The following is a 27897-nucleotide window of genomic DNA, read 5'->3' as shown; positions in this document are numbered from 1 at the left end:
GGAAAGCAGCACGGGGAGGGGGAAAGCAGCACATGGAGGGCCAAGGTAGAAGCACAAGAAGGGAGAACCCCACGAGAGAGAGAGAGAGAGAGAGAGAGAGAGAGAGAGAGACCCAACGCAGGGTGGTGGTCAGAAGCACCCGTATGAGAGACAGCATGGGGGGGAGGGAGAAGCACACAGAAGGAGACAGTGACAAAAAAGATACATTTGCGGTGGGCTTAAGTAAAAATATAGACGAGAGAACAGCACGGATTAGAAAAGCACACAGACGAGAGAAACACGGAGCACAAGGTGAGGTGAGAAGCACGAGAGGGAGACCGCTTGAAAACATATGCTTTCTTGTGGAGTGCTTAAGCAAAAAGAAAAAATAGAGCAGTACACGGCAAAGAGGCTATGCTTCAGGGGAGGGACAACCATAAGATGAACAAGGCAAGCCATTGACTAAGAAGCAAACAAATTGGAGTGACAATAAAGCCAGCCAGTGGTAAGAAAAGGGCGGCTTTAAGTCATCTATAAATTCTTGGTTCACTGACAATAAGGGGCAGATTTACAAAAAGGTGCAAAAGCGTGGCCCGCAAGTCATTTGGATGCGCCACGCTGTGGCACTTTCAGAGCACAGGAATGCAACATATTTACAATGATATGTCGCATTCCTCTGCTATCTCTGCGCTGGCGCACAGACAGCTGCCATGCACCAGCGCAGGCTCCCTTGCACCATGGTGCAAGGATGCCTGCGTCATGGGGAGATTGTTTTTGTGCAGGAAGGTTTCCTGCACAAAAACAATCACTACAGGCATTTTCCTCTTTCAATAAATGCTGTAAAATACATCACGCATTGAAAGAAGAAAACAAACGAGGAGAAATGAAGACATTTCTCCTTGTTGCGCCTTCCTACGCCTCCCCTGGGGAGGCGTGGCATACTGATGCATTTCCAGGTTTACGAATCCTCTTAAATCTGGAAATATGTCTGGTTTCATGGGTGTTGCGTGGGACACCCACAGCAACACCCATGGAACGCCCCTTTCACGCAAAGTGCTGCGTGTAAAGGGGCCGTATTTACAAGGACAGGAAAAGCCACGCAGGGTGGACTTTCCTGTCCTTGTAAATATGGGGCAGAAAAATGAGTTGCCAGTGCGTCACAAAAAGTGATGCACCGGCGGCGCAAGGGGCTTGCAAATCTGCCCCCAAGTCTTTTGCAGCCTCACAGCTTGCATTGTCTGGTCGTTCGACCTAAAGGGAGGATATTTTCAAAGGTCACTGCGCTCACACCCACTTGGAAGTTGACCCTACCCATCAAACTTTCGTCATGCAATGTACAATAAAGTAGTTCGCATTGAGGGGTGCATACAACTTTTAAATATACATTCTTTTAGAAAAAACAATCAAACTACGACAAATTATATCCCAAAAATAAATTCAGAGCCAATAACAGATATGACTGCATTTTTTTTACATTTACATAAGTGTATTACATTTTTAAATGTCATTTACACACACAATTACAAAATAGTTAATAAATTACAGAATATTTGTAATTGTTCAGTCCATTAGAGGATCATTAGTTTTGTGCTCCCCTCCATACGAAAAACTTTAGTGCATATTGCATGAGAACATATATTTCAACTTGTTCCGTCCAGTTTGAGTTGTCTTTGACGTCCAGTTGCTCTTGCGAGACGTATGTGTACAGCAGAAGAGCAAAACTAAAAGTACCAGACAGAATGCAAAGGGGAAACAAACTGCGTTAGATACGGACACTTGGGGGCATATTATCAAGGGCGGCATTAAAATTATCGCCAGTTTAGCGGCAGAAAACTGCCGCTAAAGCGGCGATAATGGGCTTGATAATGTGCACTGGAGAATTCCAATAGAAGCCCATGTTCGCACCAGAACATGGACTTCTATTGGAATTCTCAAGGCCAAATTATCAAGCCCATTATCGCCGCTTTAAATCAGCGATAATTTTGAACGCCGTCCTTGATAATATACCCCCATGTTTGGCCCACAAACAATGATGTGTTCTAAAATAGCAGGGCTGTACTGTTGTGCCAAGTATATAACTAAGGGGCATATCAACAACAACCGGCGATAATTATCGCTGAGCGCATTTAGCGCTCGGATATTTATCGCCGGCTAGCGCCGATTTTTAACGCTGAGATAGCGTGCTATTAGCAACGCTTATCTCATCAGCGATAAAAATCCTAGCGCTAACTGGCTAACGTGAGATTATCGCTGGAAACCCAGCGATAATCTCCCGTTAGCTAGTTGATAGGGACTCACAAACTTAGCCATGATATCCACCTTCCATAGGATATCATGGCTAAGTCAGTCCTGAAGCAGGCGTAAGGAAAGTAGCGATAACAGGGGTTATCGCTACTTTTCCTGACGCTATACGTCATAGCGTTAGGCTTTTTTTATCCTGTCATGCCAGGTCAGGAACGCCCACTTTGCATCTCATTAGAGATGCAAAGCTGGGCATTAGGAATTAGAGCCCCCTTTCGTAGAATAGCTTTCACTGACAGGTGTGACTTCTTCGCACAGCCCGTCTCTATTTCATGGTTACCTAGATGAGAAATTCTTACTATAGGAGGTGGGCAAATGAGAGTTAACTAGACATAGAAGGAGGCTCAAAGCCCCACTCGCCATGCCCCGCCCCCTTTCTGGGCGACAGCGTAGCGAAACCTAGCTTAAGGTTGGCAGGTATGCTCACTGCTCCTCATGTGATGAAAGGGTTCTGACTACCTTCCTCCAACATAATCACTGCCCATCTGGCGACAGTGGCGAGTGGCTCCATTACATATCATGTGAACACTTAACGCTGGTCTGGCATTTCAGCTAACAGCACTTTGCATGCAGGGAATTTTAAAGCCCGCAAGTGCCAAGTTAAAATTGAAACTACAGGTCCCAGAATGCAACGTGCTTGTTGGCTGGAAAGGAAGGACAGGCTGGCGGTGTCTGTCACATGATAAGAGATCACTTGACAGGGAGACAGCCTCCGCCGTGAGTCGACCCAGAGCAAGCCACCCTGATTAGATATGTTGGATTAAAGTAATGCTGGTACTGCGAAGGGTGAAGAAAATAAAATACGTACAATAAAGGCACTGAAATGAACAAGAGAGTCTGCTGTCCAACGTTTTCTCCACATCGCTCCCCCTTCTGCTATTATTTTCGTCTATGCCCTGAGCATAACTCATATGACTTAGAGGGTCAATGAAGGGGGAAAACACGAAGTGCAGATAGATATTCGTAAAACGAGTCGCAGTTCACATTCCGTTCAACATATGTCAGCACTGCAACCTCCCCCTCACCTCCTCCTCCTCCTCCTCGCGCCCTCCGGTCGAAGCAGACCCACCCCTCCAGGCACAGGTAAGTTCAGACGACGCTACAGAGCACTCGCAGATGTGACACGTCAAGTGTACGAAATTGGCACAGGGTCTCCTGGTTGCCAATCCGCAGCATCCGCAGCCCCCTCCCCCTTTTTGCAATTTGGTTTTGCCCATGCACAACCTATACCGCAAAGCACTGTAAGTTGCAGAAAGCCCTGCAGGGGAATCCGGGAAGACATTACAAAAAACGATATGCATAGAAATGAAAAAAATATCTCAGCAGCAATACCATTTTGATGCCAGGTGCCGGGATCAGAGCAGTCCTGCCCCTCCCAGTGCTGCAGGGGGTGTGTGATCTCCATTAAAGTGTTGGGTGCTGGTAGACACCTCTCCTCCTAGGCTTTTAGAGGTTCGTGGGGGGCTTTTTTGTCCTACACCCCTTTTTTTTCCTTCTTTACATCATCCTGCTATCGCCATGTTTAGCCAGAAGTGCTGATGCGGAGGGGGCCTTCTGATTGGAGCTGCGGGATCAGATGGGGCTGCTGTCTGGAGTTTTAAAGAGACAGTTCCTCCTTTCGGTTTCTCTCCCAGCCACGCAGATGCCAACGCACCGAACTGCACCGTCTCCGGGTTATTATATCTGGGGATTTTCTAAAGCTTCGAACTCAAGGCGGTCGGAAGTTTTTTCACACCAGGTGTGAGTGGCTCACGCAATCATCTTATGTGTCATTTGGATACTCCTAAAATCACAATTTATACACGGACTCGCTAAACTACTATTATCAGAAGACAAAGAAATAAAAACAATTGGATAAACTTCTTACATTTGCTATTATACGGCCTGAGCAAAACTAAAAGGGGGAGAATTTATGTTAGCCATAAAAACGTGCATTTTTTCTGTTGCCAAGTACGTGCACGGTTTATTAGATATTTATTTAATTAATGCATTTTTGTATTTTTTTTTACATTTATTTTTATATAGCGCGGATGTTTTATATAGCGCGGACTTTACCCAAAGGTGTCAGAGCGCTTCACAATAGTACCAAGTACGTTACATGAGGAGAATATTACATATTTACACGTTACAGAAACAAACAAGAAACAAGAAAAGGTAAAAGAAACCAATAGACGGCAGTCTCACACAAAACACAATAGGATGAAGATTGAACAGGCATTGATTACAAATTTACAATAATGAAAAAACATCCTTGAGGGACATGAAAAGGGGTGTATTAGTTCTGGAAGTGTCTTTGGACGAGAAAAGATTTTTTTTTTTTAATATCTTTATTAGACAGCTTGTAGACAAATAACTGTATATCACCCCCAACATGGGGTCCCGCAGGCACATTTGCATAGGATATCAATACAAGCTTTTTTCTTATAGTGTAAAAGAACAACAGCCCACACAGAACAATCCCGCAACCCATTCGCCGACCCCCCCCCCCCCCATTCCCGGCACTGCATAGCAATCTTCTAAACCTGGGTAGTCCTAAAGAATGTAATGCGTCAGTTCCCAATGATCATCCAAGGGCTCCCCGTATGCATAATAGCACCGTATTCCTGAAGATCATCGCAGGTCTGGCTTCCCAAGGAGATACCCTGTGAGTGGAGCCCAAAAATCTTTAGGACGAGAGGCCTCTGGCAATTCCTCCGCATAGATTTCCAATTGGTCCCTACAATAAAGTAAGTCTCGGATCCATTTCCTCACCGTCAGGACAGCCCGGCGACCCCAATTCTGCGCCACTGCCTGCTTGGCAAATAAAGTGGAGATGGCCACCAGCCGCCTATTGCATAGTTTGAGCTTTTTCACACAGCCCAGCAGACAAATAGCAGGCAAACACTCCACTGGTTCCATCACAACATCCGTGAGCACTTGAGTAACGTTCATCCAAAAGTTGTATATACCAGCACACATCCATGCTAAGTGCATGAAATCAGCATCTGCCTGTCCACAACGCGCACAGCGTGCACTTTCCCTGAGGCCGAATCGGCGCAGTTGCATCGGGGTGTAATAGAGTTGGTGTAAGTATTTGAAGTGAATGATGCGGAGATTGCAGTTCACCGTCAATCGCCCTGTGAGCTCACAGCCGAATTTCCAGTCATCCAGCGTCAGCGTGGTGCCCAGCACTGTCACCCACTTAGTATAGGAGGGGGATTCCTCGAGGTCGTTCTCCCTGAGGGACACGTTATATAATTTGGTTATCAAGCCCCCAAGCTCCGCCCCCGCTAGCACCGCCCGCAGGTTACGCGGCTCGGCCGAGGTACTAAGGGTAGATGTCTCAGATTGCTTACCGCACCCGCACATAGGTGAAGCCAAGCATCAGACCCACACCGTGGCAACTCTGCAGCTCAGAGACAGCCAGGAACTGGCCCTTATTATAGAGATCCCAATGTGGGAAATCCCCACCTGACCTAGCGCCTTCAAGGCATCTGGTTCCCACGCAGCGGCTATGCCAGGGTCAGCCGCAAGTGGCAGCACTGGGGCATAGACATAGTCCACCCCGGCCCCTTTTGCCAGTGCGCTCCATGCCCACGCAGTGCAATGAACAGGGCTCCTTTCCCCTGCGGTTCTCCCCCCCCCCTCTCTGCAGCCAGCGGCACTGGGAGCACAGAATCCGCTTCAATGGCTGTGTGCAGTTGATTTTTCTGCGGTGTCGTGTCTGCACGGCGCTAATAATGACAGACACGAAGGGTTCTCTTTAGGACACTTTATTTCTTGTCCTCACACCAGCATGGCCCTACTCCTAACTGCCTGGCTGTTCCCCCTCTCCGCCCCTTCCTGTCGGGGCAGTCCTCCCCTTACTCCACCCACTCTGCTCCGCCCACGCAGCCACTAGACCACCTCATCTCTACATCTCCCCCTTTGTTAGCAAATGAAATGAGTCACCAAGAATTACATCTCTTCAATCAGCCGCTTGGGCTGGCGGATTGTTTGTCGTGGTCTGAGTGTGCGTCCTTCAGGCACTGCAGTGGTGCCGGCGCCGGGTATCTGTCCCGGGTGGCTGCCACCGTCGCTCTGTGCTTCGGACTGTCGCGTTCTTGAAGGTGTCATTCGCGACTCAAGCGTCTCTTGTAGAACTGGGCTGCACTTCTGAAAGTGGGACACGTTTCTGGTTACGCGCCTGCTGTCTGACTCCGCTGTCAGCATGGTGCCTTTCTGTCGAGTGACCGTTAGAGGTTCCGCTCTGAATTGACTGTCCGTCTTCTTGCATTGCTCCTGCTTAACGACCACGCAATCTCCTTCGTGGAATGAGAGGGAGCGAGCACGTCTTCTGCCATCCGCGTACGCCTTCATGCTTTCTTTGCGAGCTTTGTCAGTGGCTTCCACTTCCCGATGGACGCGGCTGGGGGAAATGGGTCGTAGTGCTCCCTCCCAGGTGGGTATCCGAGTCCTGACTGGGCGTCCCAGCATGAGTGTAGCCGGGCATTTGCCTGTGGTGGCATGCGATGTCGTCCGATATGCTCGGAGTATGTAACGCCCTGAACGTCTCAGGATCGTTTAACAGACACGACAATGAGGACGCAACCACTTGTGAAGGGTTAGTTCTTTTAATGAAGGCAAATAAAATACAAAGAACAAACAAAAGTTATAGTCACTGGAATCCTCCAGGCTAAGTACGTTACCAGCCCACAGCACGGATGGTCCTAACCGTCCTCTGCATATACGCCGATCCCGGCGTATGCCAACAGAGGGCAGAAATGAAATGGCCGACAATGCCAATCGGTAGGCTGTGAGGGGCACGAAGAGTGTTGGGGAGAATCGAGGAGTCAGGGAAACACCCAGCCGGGGTCTCTACCTGAAGGGAGCAGCCGCTCAACCTCTTCCTCAGACTGCACCGGGACGCGGAGTCACCTCCTGGTGATGCGTCACCGATACCCCAATCACAAGCAAGAAGACTGAACCGAGAGCAGCCGCTCGATCGATCCTGTGGACTTCCGAGTCTGTAACGCGGCAAACACCTCCTGGTGTGCGTTACAGCTGGCAGTCCCTGTGTCTCTGGTCGGGCTGGGAGTTACGACTCCAACCAGCAAAAGCGCCACTGCGCTTGGACTCAGCCGAGTCAAAAAGCGAAGCTCAATGGTTGACCGGTAGAGCTTCCGGGTCCTTCACAGGTGACGATGGGGCAAGACACGGCCCAGGGAGTAACGACTCGACCTACCTCCGTTCTTGCCTTACTGGAGCACCACTCCGGAACACTGCTCTTCACGAAGCAGGTACGTCGGTGTAAACACAATATCCGACAGCCTTGTACCTCCCGGTTCCTCCCTTTATAGGGCGTGTTTTCCTTGAGTTATGTAACAGCTCTCCTGTTTACATAAGGGCGTGTTTCCCTTGAGTTATGTAACAGCTCTCCTGTTTACATAAGGGCGTGTTTCCCTTGAGTTATGTAACAGCTCTCCTGTTTACATAAGGGCGTGTTTCCCTTGTATGACAGGAATTCTTGACAGAGTACATCATTGAGTGCCGCTTGCGGGTCTCTCTTGTCCAGAGCAGCCTGTTGGAATGTCTTTTTGAGAGTGGCCATGAATCTTTCCGCTGTGCCGTTGGCCTGCGGCCATAGCGGTGTTATCCGTCGGTGTCGCACATTCATGAGTGTCAGGAAGTCACTGAATTCCCGGCCATTGAAAGGGGGCCCATTGTCTGTTTTCACCTCTGTGGGTATACCCCAGGCTGCAAAGACTTCATCCAGGATGGTGAGCGTGGCGGCCGCATTGGTGGATGGTACGAACCGGGCGATGGGGAATCGCGAGTATTCATCTATTATGACCAATACATACTTGCCCGACGGCATGGGGCCATAGAAATCCATTGCTAGTTCTTGCCATACTCCTGGCGGTAGGGGCGTCATCTGGAGTGGAGCTGGCGGGTCTCCTTGCCTTACCACTTGACACTGCAGACAGTCTTTCAGAGTGTGCTCTACCATTTTGTCCAGGAAAGGGAACCAGACACGTTCACGAAGGGCCCTTTTCGTCGTGACCACTCCTCGATGGCTTTCGTGTGCCAGGTTGACGACTCCTTGTCTCAGTTGCTGAGGGATTACAATTCGGTTGTCTCGTAACAATAGGCCGTCCGGTGTAACAGATAGTTCTTCACACACATTCCGGAATGCTTGCCACTCCTGGCGCTTTGTAGTGTCACTCCTCTCGTCCTCCGACTCTTCGTGTCGCCACCGGTTCGTTCGAACCCTTCGGATCACCTGTTGCAGCATTGTATCTTGCTGGGTGGCGTCCAGGATGGCCTCTAGGGGGACCGCTGGTGGCCGCGCTTGATCCACCACGAAATGGATGTATTCGTCTGCCATGGACGGTGTGTGACGCTGTGAGTCTTCCGGGTGGCGCGACATGTAGTCGGCCGGGTTGGCTGCCTTCCCCGGCTTGTGCACGATGGTGAACGTGTATTCCTGCAGACGGAGTCCACACCGTTCGATGCGGGGTGGCATTTTGGACCGGGGATTGCCATAGATGGTGACGAGCGCTTGGTGGTCCGTCACCATGGTGAAATGCTTCCCGTAGATGAACACGTGGAAGTGTTCACACGCCCACACCACCGCAAGGCTTTCCTTTTCCGGCTGGGAGTAGGCCTTCTCCGTGTCGGAAAGGCTCCGGCTGGCGTGAGCCACAATATGTCGTTGGTCTGTGTCCTTGTCGTATTGAGCCAGGATGGCACCCAGCCCGACGGGGCTTGCGTCCACGGTTATTTCGGTCTTACGGTCCGGGCTGAAGTATGCCAGGCTCTCCACCGTGCCCACGGCCTTCTTTATGTCTTGGAATGCCTGCTCGCATTCGGACGTCCACTCAAACACTTGTCCCTGTTTGGTGAGAGCGCGAAGAGGGTGGCTGATTGTGGCATAGTCCTTAATGTATCTCGAACAGTAGCTCGCCATGCCTAGGAAGGACCGCACATCACTGACGTCAAGTGGACTCTTGGTGCTGTTCAGAGTACTCACTTTGTCAGGGTCTGGTTGCATTCCGGCTCCTGAAAAGATGTGGCCAAAGAATTTCAGTTGCGACTGGTGAAACTCGCACTTCTCTCTGTTGAGCGTGAGGTTGGCCTCCAGGAGGGCATGGCAAACCCTGTCTAGGGCCGTGTCGTGGACTTGGATGTTCGCCCCGTAGACTAGAATGTCATCGCTGTAGTTCAGCGTGTTTGGGATGTGGTGGATTGTTTGTCGGATGGCTTCTTGAAATATCTCTGCGGCTGAAGAGATGCCGAAGTTTAGTCTCTTGTATCTGAACAACCCTAGGTGCGTTGCAAATGTCGTGATATATCGGGAGCTCTCGTGTAGTTCCAACTGGTGGTAGCCTTTGTTTAGGTCCAATTTAGAAAATACCCTCGCCCCATTGAGGGCGGCGATCATGTCACTTAAGTGAGGTCCTGGATGACGCTCTCTCTCAATGGCGGTATTGGGCATTCTCATGTCCACACAGAGTCGGACCTTCCCTGGTGTTCCTTTCTTCGGTACTATCACGACCGGAGATACCCACGGTGTGGCGCCCTCTGTCCGTTCGATGATGTCGGCAGCCAGCAGATCTTGCAGCTCATCCTCTACCGCTTGCTGGAGGTGGAACGGTACCTTCCGCGGGTGTTGGGCAACCGGGCGGACCTGGTCATTTATGTGGAGGCGAATCTGGCCTCTGTTCATTTTGCCGAGTCCGGAGAATAGCTTCGGGAACTTGTGTATGGTGTCATTGTCACTGGTGACTCGGTACAGGATCTCTACCAGCTTCAACCGTTCAGCTGTTGGTAGGCTGAGGAGACAGTCTGCTTCCGGCCCCTCGATGACGTGAATCACGGCTGGAATAGATGTTGTTTGATGCCTCAGTGTCGTCGAGAACTTCCCAAGACATGGGAGCGGCTTCCTGGACATCCAGGTGTAGACACGCACGTGTGCGGGATCGAGCCGAGGCCGAGGGTTCATCTTCTTATACTCCGTCACTGGGATGTAGTTGAGGGATGCCCCGCTGTCCATCACAAACTTCGTGGGATGCGTGCCAACGCTGATGTCCAGTCGAGGGTATTTTTTAAGCTGGTCTGGATCGGCAATCATGTTGGCATATTCTACGGAATATTCATGTTCACTTGATGGTGATTCAGAGTCTCTTGACGGTGATCTTCTGGACCACCTTGAAGACCGTGACTCCCTGCTGGACTGGGAGGATTCGGAGGAGGACTTCCATGGGCGCGTACTGCTCGCGCGTGATGGCGGCGCGTCTCGCCTCTTGGCAGCCTCGTGGAGTCTTTTTCTTTCTCCCGGCGGTAGTCCCCGCACATGGTCTCAAAGTGATTGTTGCGGCCACACTTGTGGCATTGCTGTCCCAGAGCCGGGCACGCTCCGATGTGTGGGAAATCGTACCCGCATCGGTAGCACCTTCTCAGTGGCGCCTTCTTCCCATGATCCTGACGCCTGCTTCTCTTCCCCGAGTCAGGCCGTCGATGGCCGGGGCGGCGGTATCTCGATGGCGGCCGGGCATGTCGTTCCCGCTCTCTCGACCCCCGTCGGGGGCGGTCGGTGCGTACTTGACAGACCAACTCCTTGCGATCCGCGCGTCCCGCCTCCATTGTCTTGGCTTGCTCTTCAGTCTGATCGTGGAGCCTCGTGATCTCTTCTATTTCATCCAAGGTGTGACTTTTTTTTAGTAATTTCCTGCGTAGCGTCTCCGACTGACAGCCGTCGATCACACGCAGCCGTATGGCGTCGTCCGTCGAGAACTCGTCGAACTCGAAATGGCGCGCCAGTCGCCGCAACCGTGTGATGTATGAGCCCATGACCTCATCCTTTTCCTGTCGCGCTCTCTGGAACACGTACCGTTCATAGTCTATGTTCTTCTTGTGTACGAACTTCCTATCCAGGGCTGCACGCACTCTCGCATACGTTCCTGCGTCTGCGGCGGGGAGTTCCTTTATCATCTTGCTGACGTCCTTACCCACGAGGTTTCGAAGTGCGATCAGTTGATCCTCGTCCCCTGTCACCTTCGAGCCCTTGATATAGTCCTCAAAGTCTTCAATCCACTCTTCCCAGCGAGGGCCCATGCTGCTCCCGACCACGAGCGCTAAGGGCTCTGGGGGGCGCAGGTGCGATAGTCCCATGATGATCGGCTTCGCTTCTTGGCGAGTTGGAGACTGGGCTGGGGACCCATGGTTCGACATCTTGGTGCACGTGAAATGAGCGCAGCTTCAGCGCAGTACAAGCCCTGGGAATCCTATGGGAATCTTGTGCGCCGTTTCAAGTAGTTTCCCTTCTTTTTTTTTTTTCTTTTTTTGTGTTTGCTTGTGCTTGTTTAAATTTTAGCGTTGCCTGACTTCAAAATGGCCGCCCGGGTCTGTTTGCATGGGACGTCTGGAAATCCGCCTGACTTCAAGATGGCCGCCGGCTGGATAACGTGCATAGACATCACACGTGGTGCCTGGCTCTCAATTCATTCATTCCAGGACTGCGCGCTGCTCAGGCGGTTCCTCTCATCGTCCGCTTCATTCAGGCAACAGGTAGGCAGGTGAGGGAGTCTTTGCGCTCGCTGCTCTGACCTGGCCTGGGGACGCGCGTGTCAGCGTCGTCGCTTCCTTTCCTGCCTTTCACGGTGCCGGCCCTTTCCCAATGTAGGGCGCGTTTCGCAGTCTCGCTCCTTCTGCTGCGGGGCTCTCACAAGCTCCGGGTGTGTGTCGCGAGTGGCGGCGCTTCTGCTGGTTTCTTCGTGACCAGCCCTTCGCCAGTCTCGTCAGCGTGCTGGTGTTCTGGGAGAGCAATCTAGCTCCATCCCACCCTCGTCGCCAGCTGTCGTGTCTGCACGGCGCTAATAATGACAGACACGAAGGGTTCTCTTTAGGACACTTTATTTCTTGTCCTCACACCAGCATGGCCCTACTCCTAACTGCCTGGCTGTTCCCCCTCTCCGCCCCTTCCTGTCGGGGCAGTCCTCCCCTTACTCCACCCACTCTGCTCCGCCCACGCAGCCACTAGACCACCTCATCTCTACATGCGGGAAGTACCAAAAGTGCGTGAACTGCACCTGAGCGCATAGGTAATATAGGCGAAAGTCAGGAGCCTGGAACCCGCCGCGCTCAAATGGTTGCGTTACCACCTTCCAGCTACACTGGGGTTTCCTGCCCTCCCAAACAAACGTGAGCAGAGCCAATTGCAGTGTGTTAAACAATGCAGTGTTCAATGGATGTGGATGCTAACAGATATAGAAGTTTGGGTAAAAATGTCATTTTTATGACCGCAATGCGATCCGCAAGTGAATGGGGAAGCTTAGCCCAGCGTTCAGCCTGATCTGTAACTGTGTGAACGGCCCGGCCGTAATTGGCCGATATCACAACTTCAGGGTCTCTATGGAGCCAAATTTGCAAGTACTTTACCGGATCGTTTGACCACTGCAGGGGGAAGTGTAACTCAATCTCCTTGGTGTCGGCTATTAGTGGAAATACAGTGGACTTATCCCAATTGATGCCTAGGCCAGAGAAGCGTTCAAACCTGACATACTCTCTCAGTAGTTCCAGCAAGTATGTGGCGGGCTCACGTACATAAAACAACATATCATCAGCGTAGAATGACCGCATTAAAGGTCGCTGTCGGAACCGCAGTGCCACCTGGGCGTGTCGAAGATGCAGTTTACAGGCCAAAGGTGCTAGTGCTAGTGCAAAAAGCATTGGCGACAGGGGGAACCCTGCCGCGTGCCACGTTGGATGGAAAAGGCTGCAGATACCCAAACATTCACACGGATCCGCGCCACTGGAGCAGTGTATAGAAGATGGATCCATTTCAGGAAGAACAGGGCCGGCCCAATCACAGCAAAACGACAAACATGTACTCCCACTGTAGGGAGTCGAACGCCTTCGCCGCATCGAGCAGCACAGCCCTGAAAGTGTCAGGTTTTCACTCTGCAGGATCCAGTCGCAGCAATAAGCTCCACCTCCGGACCTTCCAAACACCCTGAAATATATATTGGTACAGGGTATTTGAATGATACGGTGAGGGAAAAAACCCAAAAAAGGGAAAAAACCTCAGGAGGGGAAAGGAAGGAACAGCAGGGAAAGGAAGCTGTAAAACAAAACACACAGGTTAGTACATTAACTACATGCTTCCCTCTATAATGTCTCGCTAAAAAGTGATATGTCACCTGAGCTGACTCTGCTTAATAGCTTCGAATCGACGGATCTCTCCTGGTATTTTCCTCTCCCTACATAACACAATAAACCCCGTTTTCTGGCAAGGTTTATATCGCACTCCTGCTCAAAGGTATGAATTAGTACAGTGCATAACATACCCTCCCTAACTTGGAACTATGCCATCCAATGAATTCAATCACATAAATCAAGTCTTGACTAAGATCCTGTTCCTTGATTCACCCAAGGCACTACAATGAAATGTAAAGAAATCCCCCGGTGTATATTACGTCATATACACCGGTATCAACCACAAACTCCCTCCAGATCAAGAATCCTCCAAACACGGTAGGGCGTAGAGTTTAACCTACTGCCGTCCGCTTTGGCACTTGTAATCCACCCAGGAAACTTCAAAACTTTGTGACGGTAGTGCAGAGGATTCCCCCCAACATTCCGCCACTTGCATCAACCAAACTATAACGCCGGATAACAAGAAAACCAGTCAGTTCCCATGAGCAGTAACACAAACGGTCAGGACAGTACTTTAGTTCCTCTGTTACTCGCCAGGCTCTGAAGCACTTACTAGAGCGTTCCGCTCCTTTAAAAGCATCACGCGCGATGTGTCTTCACACAAAAACGATACCTGTGCATAACGCTGGGAACCTGCACACGCTCCTCGGACGTTGCAGCCACACAGAACCTCCAGAACCGAGAGCAGCCGCTCCCGCCGAGTTCCACAAAATCACGAACACTTTCCCCACCGCCTTGCCTCCCTATATCCGGTCCTGCAGCAAGGGCTTCTGGGAACGATAGTTCAAAACCCATTGTACATGGGAAATGTAGTTCAGGCAGGCGCCAAAGCTAAACCCTGACAGAAAGTCACTCTCAAAATAATGTAAAGTGGAGAAAATAGTGCGGAGGTTGTGGGATGTGGATCTGGAGGGCACGAAGCCCAACTGATCCGGAAGGACAAGGTTTGGAACCAAGGGTTGGAGTCTTGTGGCAATCATCTTTGCCAACATCTTGGCATCTATATTAATTATTGACAGGGGTCTGTAGAAATCACAAACGTTCAACACCTTATCCGGTTTCAGTAACATTACGATTAAGGCCTCCTTAAGTGAGGGAGTCAGCGTGCCAGACTCGTATGCCTCCGCAAACACCTCCAACATCCTCGGTGCGAGAGCATCTGCAAATGCCTTATAGAACTCGCTAGGGAGGCAGTCGAGACCCGCCGCCTTGCATGTGGGGAGTTACATGATTGCCTGATTCACGTCGTCGACGTCGAACGTCAGCGTGAGGTACTCCCGTTGGTTTAGGGACAACCAGCCAAAGGCCTCATCATCCACATGAGGCTGTTCACGTTCCCCATATAATCTAGAGTAGTAATCCAACACCACCCCGCTAATATCTGAATTACCATAGTGCGCCTGTCCCTCAACATCCAGTAGCTCAGTAATGTAAACCTGACTGCGCGGCGCTGCCAGTTTTTGAGCTAGGGATCAGCTAGGCCGCCCCCCTCCCCATAATAGCGGGCAGTACTCCTACGTGATCTATGTGCCATCTCCTAATTTACTGTCTCATTATGTTCCGACATGCGCTCCCGAATAGCAGCCAGCGTTTCGGTGGCAGGGCAGCAAGCAAAGTCACGCTCCAGAGCAGCTATCTCATCCGCTAGCTTTGGTATTCTATGTCGCAGATCACGGAGAACACCGGTCTGTGCCCTTGATACACACCCCCCTGGATAGTCACCTTAAACACCTCCCAGAGAACACCAACACTATCCACAGAGCCAGAGGTTTCCCAGAAGTAATTGTGAATAGCTTCACCCACTGCGTGCTTAAAAACTGGATCAGCCAAGGAGGACGGCTGCAATCTCCACGAACACGGGGGTCTCTCATATCCCGGAATCCTCAGCGCCAGCAGTACAGGGGAATGATCAGAAATAGTTTTAGCCAAGTGTTGAGCATCTACAGCCCAGGTACATACAGCTTCAGAGACAAGCCAATAGTCCAGACGGGACCATGTGCCATGTACAGTGGAAATAAAAGTGCTTTCCCTGGCCCCAGGGTGCCTCATGCCCCAGGCATCCTGCAAATACCCCGTATCCAAGAGCCCTAGAAGGATGTTAGTGGACTGTCTGCGTGTCAAGAATTCCTGTCATACGAGGGGAGGAAAACGGTAACCAGCGAAAACGGACTACATCTCCCAGGATGCTTAGCGGTTGAGAGGTTATGTAAACAGGAGAGCTGTTACATAACTCAAGGGAAACACGCCCTTATGTAAACAGGAGAGCTGTTACATAACTCAAGGGAAACACGCCCTTATGTAAACAGGAGAGCTGTTACATAACTCAAGGGAAACACGCCCTTATGTAAACAGGAGAGCTGTTACATAACTCAAGGAAAACACGCCCTTATGTAAACAGGAGAGCTGTTACATAACTCAAGGAAAACACTCCCTATAAAGGGAGGAACCGGGAGGTACAAGGCTGTCGGATATTGTGTTTACACCGACGTACCTGCTTCGTGAAGAGCAGTGTTCCGGAGTGGTGCTCCAGTAAGGCAAGAACGGAGGTAGGTCGAGTCGTTACTCCCTGGGCCGTGACTTGCCCCATCGTCACCTGTGAAGGACCCGGAAGCTCTACCGGTCAACCATTGAGCTTCGCTTTTTGACTCGGCTGAGTCCAAGCGCAGTGGCGCTTTTGCTGGTTGGAGTCGTAACTCCCAGCCCGACCAGAGACACAGGGACTGCCAGCTGTAACGCACACCAGGAGGTGTTTGCCGCGTTACAGACTCGGAAGTCCACAGGATCGATCGAGCGGCTGCTCTCGGTTCAGTCTTCTTGCTTGTGATTGGGGTATCGGTGACACATCACCAGGAGGTGACTCCGCGTCCCGGTGCAGTCTGAGGAAGAGGTTGAGCGGCTGCTCCCTTCAGGTAGAGACCCCGGCTGGGTGTTTCCCTGACTCCTCGATTCTCCCCAACACTCTTCGTGCCCCTCACAGCCGACCGATTGGCATTGTCGGCCATTTCATTTCTGCCCTCTGTTGGCATACGCCGGGATCGGCGTATATGCAGAGGACGGTTAGGACCATCCGTGCTGTGGGCTGGTAACGTACTTAGCCTGGAGGATTCCAGTGACTATAACTTTTGTTTGTTCTTTGTATTTTATTTGCCTTCATTAAAAGAACTAACCCTTCACAAGTGGTTGCGTCCTCATTGTCGTGTCTGTTAAACGATCCTGAGACGTTCAGGGCGTTACACTGCGTCATAGAGCTCCACTACCTTCTCTGTCCATATCAACATCCAGACACGCGTTGAAGTCCCCCCCCCCCCAGATGATTTCAGCGTGAGGGAAAGCTAAGATTGTATGCCGCACATCCGCATAAAACGATTGATCATCCACGTTCGGACCAGAGACATTGATCAAGAGTATACTCGTGCCACCAATCGTCCCATGCACTATAGCCATCTGACCCTGCTCGTCCACATCCGTGCCATGTACTTGGAAGGGCGTGCCCTTCTTGACAAGAATCATCACACCTCGGGAATAGGAGTCATTCGAAGAGGCCACTCTCACTCCCGCCCATCTAGCGGCCACATTCCTCTCAGATAGCTTGGCGAGATGGGTCTCCTGCAAAAAGGCCACATTAACATTCAACCTATCTAATGAAGCTAATACAGTACGGATTTTCTTGGGACTGTTGAGGCCACATACGTTCCAAGTTAGGAATCTAACATCACTGCCCATGAACCATGTAACACATCAAAGATACAGTTATTTGAGATCTGACGTTCAGAACATGAAGCCCAGGTTCATATTCAGTACAGTACACAAGTGCCAACTGTGTAAACCTTATCTCTCCCCCATTCTCCCCACCCACTTCGGCATGCCCAACTTGCCAAAGCAATCCCAGTGTGAACAAAACAACCCCCAACACCCAGAACCCAAATAGTGCATGGAGTGGGTAACTCTCATAATGGAGGTACCCAAGGGCAACTGTCCTCCCGCAGTGCAGGAGGTGGCTGATCAGGTCTAATACCTGTGCAAAGATCTAGCAAGGCAAATAAAATCTTAAGGCATCCAGCCGATACAGCCATAAGGCGTTATCCCCCCGCAGACCAGCATTATACACCAATTTTTAACTCAGGGGCCTGGTACAGTATGAAAGTCCCACCAACATGGTGACCAATAGAGAGTGCTGATTAATATCCCTCTGTCCAACATCATTGTTCCTCCTCGTCCGGGGCAGCCTCATCCTCCCGCCGTCGCCATTTCAGCTGCTTGGCGTATTCCATCGCCACCCTGGGGGCTGTGAAAATCTTAAAGTTACCCTCCGACCCCCACATGCAGGCATGCAGGATATAACATCGCATAGGGGATGTTTTCAGACTGGAGGAATTTTTTAACTGAGCTGAACTCCTGGCGCACAGCCTGGACCGCGACCGTGAAGTCCGGGAAAAAGGACAGCATGTTCCCCTGATAGCAAATAGTGCCCTTATCCCTAGCCAGTCTCAAAATGGCATCCCGGTCCCGATAGTTCAGAATCTGGGCAATTATAGAATTGGGTGGGGCGTCACGAACCGGGCGAGCAGTCAGTGAGCGATGGGCACGCTCAATAATGAACATGTGGGATAAGTTCTCAGGACCGAAGATTTCCTTGATCAAGCGCTCGATAAATATCTCCATCCTCCCAGTATTCGTGGATTCAGGAAGGCCCGTAATGCGAATATTGTTTCTTGGTGACTTCACCTCCAAATCTTCATTCTTTGCCTGAATAAGTGCTAGTACCTTTTCCATATCAAGCATCTTACTGGAAAATTCGCTGAGGCCATCCTCCGTGGAAGATACCCGCTGCTCCACCTCCCCCATTCGTGCATTCAGTTTGTCAGCTGTGCAGCCATGTGGTCTAGCCTGCGTGTAATAGTGGCCACGTCACCCTCTATAGACTGGAGGCTTTTTTGCATGGCTAGTCGCGTGGTCTCAAGTTTGGACGGTCCCTCCCCCTGAGTATCCGCCTCGGAGTCCGATGCCGCTTTTTGCCGAGTCCTTCATGATTTTCGCGCCTCGAAATTGAGGTGAGGTTGGGACTTATCAGGCTTCCCCATGATGGATGCCAGGAGGCACAGGTCACAGTCTGTGAATCGAGCAACTCAACAGCACACCCCAGAGACGTAAAGGAGCACCAGCCGGGCATCTACACTCGAAAGCACCTGAAGCATCGAGTTCACCGAATTGGCGGAGAGGAGGCAGGCGCCAGCTGCTGTAGACGCTCCCCACTACGCGCTAAGGCACATGCAGCCACGTTGGCCAACTATGGATATTATGTCCTAGTTAGTGTAGCCCAGTAGGCCGTGGAGACCGGTAGAGGTGAGGGACAACAGCAAGTCTGATGTACACAGGTCCAATGTGCCCCAGCGCAAGTTATAGCTCCAGGACAATCAGGTACGGCACCAGCCCAAGGCAAACACGCACGTGCAAAACCACCCCTCCCCACGCAATAGGCCGCAGCTCGCAGAGCACAGCACACCGCTTAGGCCCGCACCCACCTATGCAGCTACTGGCCCAAGCAAGGCCGCACCCCACTTACCGCTACCTGCCACACGAGTCGATAGTGGTGCTCAGCAATGCTACATGCTCCCCGGGGGACGAATTAGCCTCGAGGCAAGACCGCACCTCAATCCAATTTACAGGGCTTCTGCACCTGTATTTGCAGTGATGCAGGCCGCAGAATGCGGGAGGCCGCCCAAGGCTCCGTCGCTCTCTCGCCCACTCACTCGTTGGCCCAGCCGAGGTCGTTCTCAGCTCACCGCCGCCAGCCGCAGGATATCACTGCAGCCCACACTCAGGGTCAGGGCCCTGCCGGGTCTACCCAAGTCTTCCGCACTGGTCAGTCTTCAGCAGAACAGCGCACGCAGCAACGTCTATGGTGCCAGCCCCCCTGCAGCCGGGGACTCAGAGACCCCACACGTGTCCCTGCACAGCTTGGGTCGGCCGCGCCGTATCTCCGCAGCCACGCTCTCAGATGACCCGCTCCAATCGCAACATCGCGGGATGCATCGGCCGCCAGCCTCCGGTAGACACAGGCCACACTTCGCCGCTCCAACCCCGGCAGTAGGGTCGGTTGAAGGCAGGAATAGGCAGGCGCACCACCTCCATCCCCAGGGCGATACCGCCAAACCGCCACAGCGATCGGCGCAGGAGTCACCAAGTCAGTTCAGCCCCAGGCACAGGCCGCCGCCATTTTATCGCCAGGCCACTGCAGCTCTCTCAGCAGCTTTTCGCTGCAGCCGTGCCCCCAGGTGCTCCAATAGTTCGCCGGTAGCTGGGGAGGGTCACTCCACACCCAGCAATCAATTTTTAGCAGCGATGCGTCGATATGATGCAGATTTTGGGCGAATTGAAGATCAGCTGGGCAGAGCAGCACTAATGTAAGGCCATCTTGCCTGGCGCCCACTAGTGCCCTCTTGAAGAGAAGAGATTTGAGGTCAGTTTTGAAGGTCCGGGTAGAGGAGGTGGTATGGAGTAGTGGAGGAAGAGAGTTCCAGATTCTCACCGCATTGCCTGAGAAGGATTGAGACATCAACCTTTCCCTTTTGAAGGTGGGGGGCTCAAGCAGTAAATTTTACTATTTGGAAACAAGGTATTGGTAGATAAAGCAATGTTCCCAAGATCACACAATAAGGCGACGAGAAAGCTGGAATTACAACTCACGTTTCACTTACAACAAGCATTGTCAAAACCAATAGGTTTCGCCTATGCAAGAGCTATTGTCTTCGCCAATATGTTTGAGCTGTGTTGTACACCAGCCTGACTGCTGTTCAGTATGGCTAAAAATTAATGGCGTAAAGGAGAGTAGCGGCAGTGTCGTAGAGTGTCATGGAGTAGAGTGAAGTGTTTTGGAGGGGCGTCTAAGTCGTGGAGTGCTGTAAAGTTGATTAGCACAGAGTGAAGTGGAGTGTCATGGAATGGAATAGAGAGTTGTGGAGGGAGTAGGCTGTTTTAGAGTGGAGTAGAGTGTCGTAAAGTGGAGTGGCACCGAGTGTCATGGAGTGGCGTAGAGTGGAGTAAAGGGTTGTAGAGTAGAGTAGCATAGAGTGCAGTAGATTGGCATACAGCTGAATGGCATAGAATGGAGTGGCTTAAAGTGTCGCGGGGTGGCATATAGTGGAGTGGAGTAGTGTGTCATAGAATAGAGTGGGGTAAAGTTGCATGGCGTGGAATAGAGTGTCGTGGAGTAGCATCATAAATTAGATAGGCAAGATGCGAGTTACACACACAGGCTAGTCACAATTCTAGGGTGGACTCCCTGAAGTGATCACGAAAGAACAAATTCCACCATCTTGTGTGTGGTGAAATTAGGAACTCTGGGACAAGGTGATGCCCACTCCCCACACAAAGAGGTAATCTATTGCATGTAGTGACCCTCAGGGGTAAGTAGCGCTCTGGCTACTACTCTATCATCGCGAAATTGAGTATTTAGTTGGCCCCTGACATCAGGAACTTAGATTCATCTGCCTGGAGAAGAAAGAAGGACAAAGAAGAGCCCACGATGCGAGAACTGAAGAGCAGCATCTGACTTGGCTCCAACCCTGCTAGCCTGCCTGCTGTACCCAACAATTGCACGGACCTGGCCCATCCAGAAAGAGGTGTCACCTCCCAAAGGCCATGGAGGAGTCACCCACGACTTCATCTGGCTAGCAACAGCTCCCTTAGAGCAAAAGAGCTTCTTCCTTGCACTTTTGCAGGCACCATAAGGACCGACACGAGAGTCTCTGCCGCGTGACAGCGCCGGATAAAGCTGTACTGCAAACAAACCCCTCAGCCCAAGTTGTGGTGAACCGATTGTGCCTCTGAGGCACTAAGACCCTCAAGAGCTGAGCCCCATCTTGGGTTTAGCCGGGCTGGATTTTCAGTCCCCACTGGCATTCTCTTTCTGCACGAAAGCGAGAACTGCAAAAGCCTTTGGACCGCCACGACCCGATATCTGAAGACACCACTCCAGCCGAGCCCCACAGACCGAGGAGAAGTGGTCCAACAGTGCCCACTGAGTCATGAGATCCTCCACAGCTGAATCTCCTTTTGGGTTTGCTCGGACTGGTCCCCTAGTGCCCGCCTGTTTTTACAGGCAACCAAAAACTGCAAGTTTCTCCTGCAATGTGACACTGCCGGAGAAAGCACCACTGCACACGAGCCCCCCAGCCCAAGTTCCAGTGGGCCATCTGTATCTCTGTGTGTTCGAGACCCTCAAGGACTGAGCGCCCCTTTGGGTAAACCCAGACTGGCCCCCCAGTCTTACTTGCAGCCTCTTTTGAACCAGACCGTTCCCCACTGATTTAAACTGGGCACCTGGCATTCTAATGCACCTCTGCACCTGGACACCCCAGAGCTGACTGAGGTGAGCTGCTGGTGCTTCCTTGGGCCTTGCCCCATACTTACCTTAAATCCAGAAGGACCATTTCGTGAGTTGCTGTTAAGTGCCCGTATGCAGTATATGATTCTTTCCCATAGGATAACATTACCTCTTTACCGATACAAGTGCCAGTGTATTTCTGTATACTGCAAAAACCGTGATAACCAACAACATGCAAGTGTATTTCTCTATACTTTGAACGCAGTGAAAAATAAAAAAAAATACGTACCCAACTGCAAAGTTCTTGGTGTTAAAAATATATATATAAAAGTTATATTTTTCAAAATTGGTGTGGATCTGCTTTTTGAGCATGTGCATCATTTATTGACTCTGTGTGTGCAACAAATGTCTAACACTCCTCTCTGATAAGACTAAGGCTGCTCGAACACGCTACTCTAGAAAGAGCACCTTGGTATTGCTAGAGCAGACCCCTGTTCACTCATAAGGGATACCTGACTCTTTACACAGCATACCTCTTTTTGTTACACTATATAAAGAGCCAGCTTTGTACAGAGTGCAATGGCATAGAGTACAGTGGCATACAGTTCTGTGGCATAGAGCAGGGTGGTACAGAGTAAAAAGGTGTAGAAAGCAGTGACATAGAGTACAGTGGCGCAGAGTAGAATAGAGTGACGTAGACTTCAGTGATGTAAGTGATGTAGAATATAGTGGCATACAGTGCAGAGGCATAGAGTAAAGTGAAGAGTAGAGTGGAGTCACACAGGGTAGTTGTAGTGGCATATAGTGCAGTGGTATAGACTAGAGTTCAGTGTTGTAGAGTGCAGAGTAGATTAGAGTGGCTTAGAGTAGATTGCCATAGAGTGTAGTGGCTTACAGTGGAGAGATGCAGATTAGAGTGGTGTACAGTGTATTAGCATAGAGTGCAGTAGAGTGGCGTAGAGTAGTGCAGAGTAGAGTGCAGTGGCGCAGAGTAGATGAGCATAACATCCAGTGGAGGAGACTGCAGTGTTGCAGGGTAAAGTGGCTTGGCGTACAGTGAACGGATGCAGAGTGGAGTGGTGCAGGGTGCAGTGCAGTGATGTAGAGTGGAGTGATGCAGAGTAGAATGGCGTAAAATGTAGTGGCATAAAGTGCATTGGCATAGAGTGGTGTAAAGTAGAGTGGTGCAGAGTAGAGTAAAGTGGCATAGAGTGCAGTAGTGTAGATTATGGTGGCATAGAGCTCAGTAGCAGAGAGTGCAGTGTTGCAGAGTAGACTGTTGCAGAGTGCAGTGGTGTATAGTAGAGTGGTGCAGAGTACAGTGGCATAGAGTACAGTGATGCAGAGTAGAACACAGTTGCGTAGAGTACACTGATGTAGGGAACAATTGTGTAGAGTGCAGTGGCATAGAGAGCAGCGGCATAGGGTGCAGTTAGAGAGTACAGTGATGTAGAGTGCAGTGGCATACAGTGTTGCAAAGTAGAGCAAAGTGGCAGAGTGCAGTAGTGCAGAGTAGATTAGCACTGAGTGCAGTGGCGTACAGTGCATTTGTTTTGAGTAAAGTAATGTAGAGTTCATTGGCACGGAGTGCAGTGGTTAGAGTACAGTGCAGCTGCATAGAGCAGAGTGGTGCAGAGTAGAGTAGCAGAGAATGGAATGGTGTAGCATAGACTGCAGTGGCGTAGAGTGCAGTGGCACAGAGTAGATTGTTTGAGTAGAGCCAAGTGGTGTAGAGTGGAGTGGTGCACAGTAGAGGGGAGTGGTGCAGGGTATAGTGAAGTGGAATAGATTGCAGTGGCATAGAGTACAGTGGAGTAGAGTGCAGTGGTGCAGAGTAGATCAGAATGGCATAGAGATGAATGGCATAAAGTGCACTGGTGTGAAGTGGTATAGAGTAGAGTGCATTGGCATAGATGGCATTCTTGCAGAGTAGCGTGGAGTGGCACTGGTGTGGTTTGAACAGAGTGATGAGAGGCAATACAGATCAGTACAGTAACGAGTCAATAGACAATAATGATTTCTTTACAGGTTTTCTTGGTTGTGCGTTGCAATTTCTTTATTTCTGATATCCTTTTCACAGTTACGTACAGTCAATGCGTTTCACCCTAAAAAGGCTTATTCAGGGCAAGAATATATGGTAGGCATAATTCGAGTGTTCACTGTTCAAAACACCAGTGGCAGAATACATCAATAACGTCCCTTAGGTCAGTCAAGTACGTGCCACTTCCAATATTCTGGCGTCCTTGCTGTAGATAACAAAGATCATAATTAATTATGTAATTTTGAATACCTCTAACGTTTTCAAATATGTAAATCCATCCAGTTTCGATAAGTTGTCTCCCGTGTACGGTCCAACGTTTGTGAAGAAATCATTATTGTCTACTGACTCATTACTGTACTGATTTGTATTGCCTCTCATCACTCTGTTCAAATTGCATTTTATCTGTGGCCATGTGGCAGCTGGTCATTTGAGGTGGACAATCCATGCGTCGGAATACATCAGTGACTAGACTGGGTAGTGCAGTGTTAAATAACCTTGCTGCCATTCTGTGTTTTAGAAATACACTGATGTGGTGTACAGTGCAGTTGCAAAGAGTGAAGTGGCGCATAGTACAGTGGGGTAAAGTGCATTGACATATAGTAGATTGATGCAGAGTAAAGAGGCATAGAGTGAAGTGACGGAGTGGAGTAGTGCAGAGTAGAGTGCTGTGACGCAGTGTAGCGTGGTGTAGAGTGGAGTGGCATATTGTGGAGTGGTGCAGAGTAGAGTGCAGTGGCATGGAGTGGTGCAGAGTAGAGTGGAGTAGGGTGTGGTAGTGCAACACAACACATTTTCAATTGAAATGACCAATTTGCACAGACATGCAGTTTTACTGACAAAAGCATACAGTGCACAAACGATAATGTATGGAAATGTCATCACCTAGTGTACTGATTTGTTTTGATCGTATTCAAATATTTGTTCCCATTACACTTCAGAACTACCCCCAGCAGCCAGCATGCTTGTCACATAAATTCTCTCACTTTAAAGTTAGAGAAAGAAAAGCAAACATCAAGATTCCTTGGAAGATGGAGCCAGATATTTGACCTCTGTCTTTGAATGCACAATAAGATGTGACAAGATAGGAACAAGATTTAAGGACCTGTTTACAGAACGGGAGCACTCAAAAGCATACAGTAAATAAGGTATGGACGGCAGAAGGGACGAACTCAAGCTGGACAGCCTAAAACAAATAAAGCCAGTAAATAGAAAGCTAGAAAATATGAGTTCACACACCATAAAGCCACTGGTGAGCAAAGGTTGAAATGCATTCCCAGGGAAATTTTTCGAATGTCCCCAATATGTCATTAGTAAACCAGACATCTGCGCTGTCTGGTAGGCTTTGACCAAAAAAGAACCGGATAGCCCCTAGAGCACACTTTCACTTGGCTCTACTGATGCAGCGCAGAACGTCAAATTCCCCCTTCGGCACAGACCAACTACCTCGTCATTCAATTCACTCACATACATTCATTGGTGGGGCCCATAACACCAATATACTTACACTCGGTTGACCTGTTTTCTGAGGGAAAATACGTTGCCCTCAGGCTTCTGAGATATCCCTCTCATAAGGGGATGGATCATTTAGTTGTTTTACTTGGCTTTAATGAATAATGCTCGTCTATCTATACATTACTTCCTTACCACATTTCCTTTATTCAAATAACTGACACAACACATTTGTCAATTAATCAAATACTCTTTATCTAAATTATTTTGCAAGAAAATTAGAAATCATCATCATCAGCATTTCAGAGTAACATATTTACCTATTCTGGCTAAAGTCGTCCTCTAAGTCAATCAGTCAAAGAAGAATGTATTCAAAGTTTAGGCCGCAATTCAGTCTCTCATAGATTCAGGATAACAGCTGTCCAGCAGTGTCACGGTCCTCTCCGCCAGCATAACGTCAGGAAATCAAGTTCGTCAAAGAAGAGCGAGCAATCGAACGTGCGATCCTACCCTAATTTCCCTACCTACTTTTATAATGAAAATTCTAACAAAATTGTAGCAAGATTGGGTTTAGAGAGTTCTAATTGGTCAATTTCGACTGGCGATGAGCGGTTCTCAGGGTGTTGAAGCTGAAGTCATCAAACTTGCTTGTTCCGGCTTTTAAATTGGGCATTGTCTCTTAGTCTTGGACGGGTTCCCGGAATGACCTTGGAGGGTACATGTTCTCCCGGGGTCAGGTCCAGGCCACTGTTGCTGGCGGTGAAGCATGCGCACTTCACCCAGAACCTCGTGTTGTCAAGGCAGTCACATTTACCGTCGCGTTCAGCCATCTTGTATAGGCCGAAATGGTCAACTTAAGCAAAAGAAACACAAAAACGTAATTAAAAGATGGAAATGACTAATAAAATGTTATCCCCTTACTAATACCCATATGTGTGTGTATTTATCTAGCAGATGCAACACTCAGAGCGGTTTATACTCACTGAATAAAGCACAAATCACAAATACATCACTTAAAGTAACATAACATATAATATTCTAATTTTCTACTATTAATATGCGTACACAAGTTAATTCACAATTAATATAGCCATGCAAAGTGCAATTCCCACGTATATTTCTCTTGTTAATATAGTTGGTGAGTTAACACTTCAAACAGATTAATAATATTACAATTAATTGATTATTCGGATTAATATAAACGTGCAGAATGGGGGTATACAACATTTTTTACTACCCGCTCCGGCAACCCCCGTTTGGTGATTATATCACCACACTAACATAACATTTTGTAGTCTTTTACGGAAATTTCGAATTGATTTCTTGTTTCATTCATATTTCAGTTTCCCCTGTTTCTTCTCTTTTTGCTGTTTTATACATGCTATCTTTTAACTCTTCTAGTTCTATTTCTTCAAATACTCTCTCTTGTTTCTTATCCCTTCTCCTTAAGTTTTCTCTTTCTATTCTTTTCTGGTTTTTATTCTTTCTACAACAAATTCAACCTAGTCTTATTAATACTAAGGAAATCACACAAGTTAATGGAAATAATATCTTACCTATAAATGTACTACCTAGTTTTACTACAAAGTCTTTGAAAGCTGTTATTTTCTTACCGATCTTCTCCCAAACACCTTCAACCTCCAGTGGTACAATTTCGTCATGCAATTCTGTTATATTCTTAATATAAATTTTCAAATCTTTACTTTCGTCAGGAATGTAAGTACAACAATGTTGAACTTTCAGCATTCCGCAAACTCCACCCTCTTTCGCCAATAACATATCAAGGGAAAGTCGATTTTGCATTACCATAGCATGCATGGCAACCATTTCAGTATTTACCAATAAGAATCCTCCAGCGGCGTTTGTTGACAAGCGATCCACTACTGTTGAAAGTTTTCTAATTTTGTTCGCATTCAGAGATATTCCCACTGCGGGTATCAGTGCTCCAAAAATGTCACCTACAATTTCAGCCCAAGATTCTCTTTTACTTCGTGCTAAATGATTACCTAAACTATGTACACCATCTTCTCCTCTATCCATGTGAAAATCTTTGGAAAAACCAGGCCAACATAACATGTGCCATACCAATGGTCTGGCAAACGATAATATGCCCTGTTCCCACAAATGAAATACAGTCCTGGAAAGACTGGATCTCTTCCACCTTTAAATCCCCATCTTCCCATGATACGGTATGTATCATGGCACCAGGCCCGGACTGCCAATGCCGGGCACCGGGCAATCCCCCGGTAGGCTGCCAGGGGTGGGGGCCGGTTTTTGGGCCGGGGGCCGGTTTTTGGGCCGGGGGCCGGTTTTGTTGCTCACTGTTTGCTCTGTACTGTCTCTGCTGCGTGACTGCGTCTCCCTCGCTCGGTGCGGAAAAAAGCAAAATTTATGAACACAATAATGAATTTATTTAATCTGCTGACTGTAGGTCAGTGCTGGATAAATAGCGCGGTGCGCTGAAGTCTCCACCGCCGCGTCTGCGCGGCCTGCTCTTAGTCGCAGACTCGCAGTTCACCCACCTTAGGGGGGTGGGGCGGGTGCGGCTGTTGGTGGTGAGTTGACACATGCGCATTGGAGCTCACGCAATAAAAAGTGCGCGTGATCCCCAGGTTCCAGAACGCAG

At 49.5% G+C, this 27897-nt stretch overlaps 1 protein-coding gene across 3 annotated transcripts in view; it reads right to left on the bottom strand.

Annotated features, from left to right (window-relative positions):
* The window catches only part of ZBTB47 (zinc finger and BTB domain containing 47), a 296077-nt gene extending 292244 nt beyond the window's left edge, over positions 1-3833 (bottom strand). The window contains exon 1 of one of the 3 annotated variants that reach the window (XM_085628788.1): positions 3613-3833. Coding sequence is in view for 1 of the 3 variants with exons in the window: in XM_085628787.1 (XP_085484913.1) it covers positions 3613-3615 (3 nt within the window). In the remaining 2 variants the exon portion in view is untranslated. Of the gene's footprint in view, positions 1-3305; positions 3326-3612 lie in introns of those variants that run through there. The other 2 variants (XM_085628787.1, XM_085628792.1) reach the window with 2 other exon arrangements.
* Positions 3834-27897: the final 24064 nt, after the last annotated feature.

This window comes from Triturus cristatus, chromosome 10, assembly GCF_964204655.1.
Source record: "Triturus cristatus chromosome 10, aTriCri1.1, whole genome shotgun sequence".
NCBI lineage: Eukaryota > Metazoa > Chordata > Amphibia > Caudata > Salamandridae > Triturus > Triturus cristatus.
Note: the sequence above shows the minus strand (reverse complement) of the source record. Positions and strands in the feature narration are given on the sequence as shown.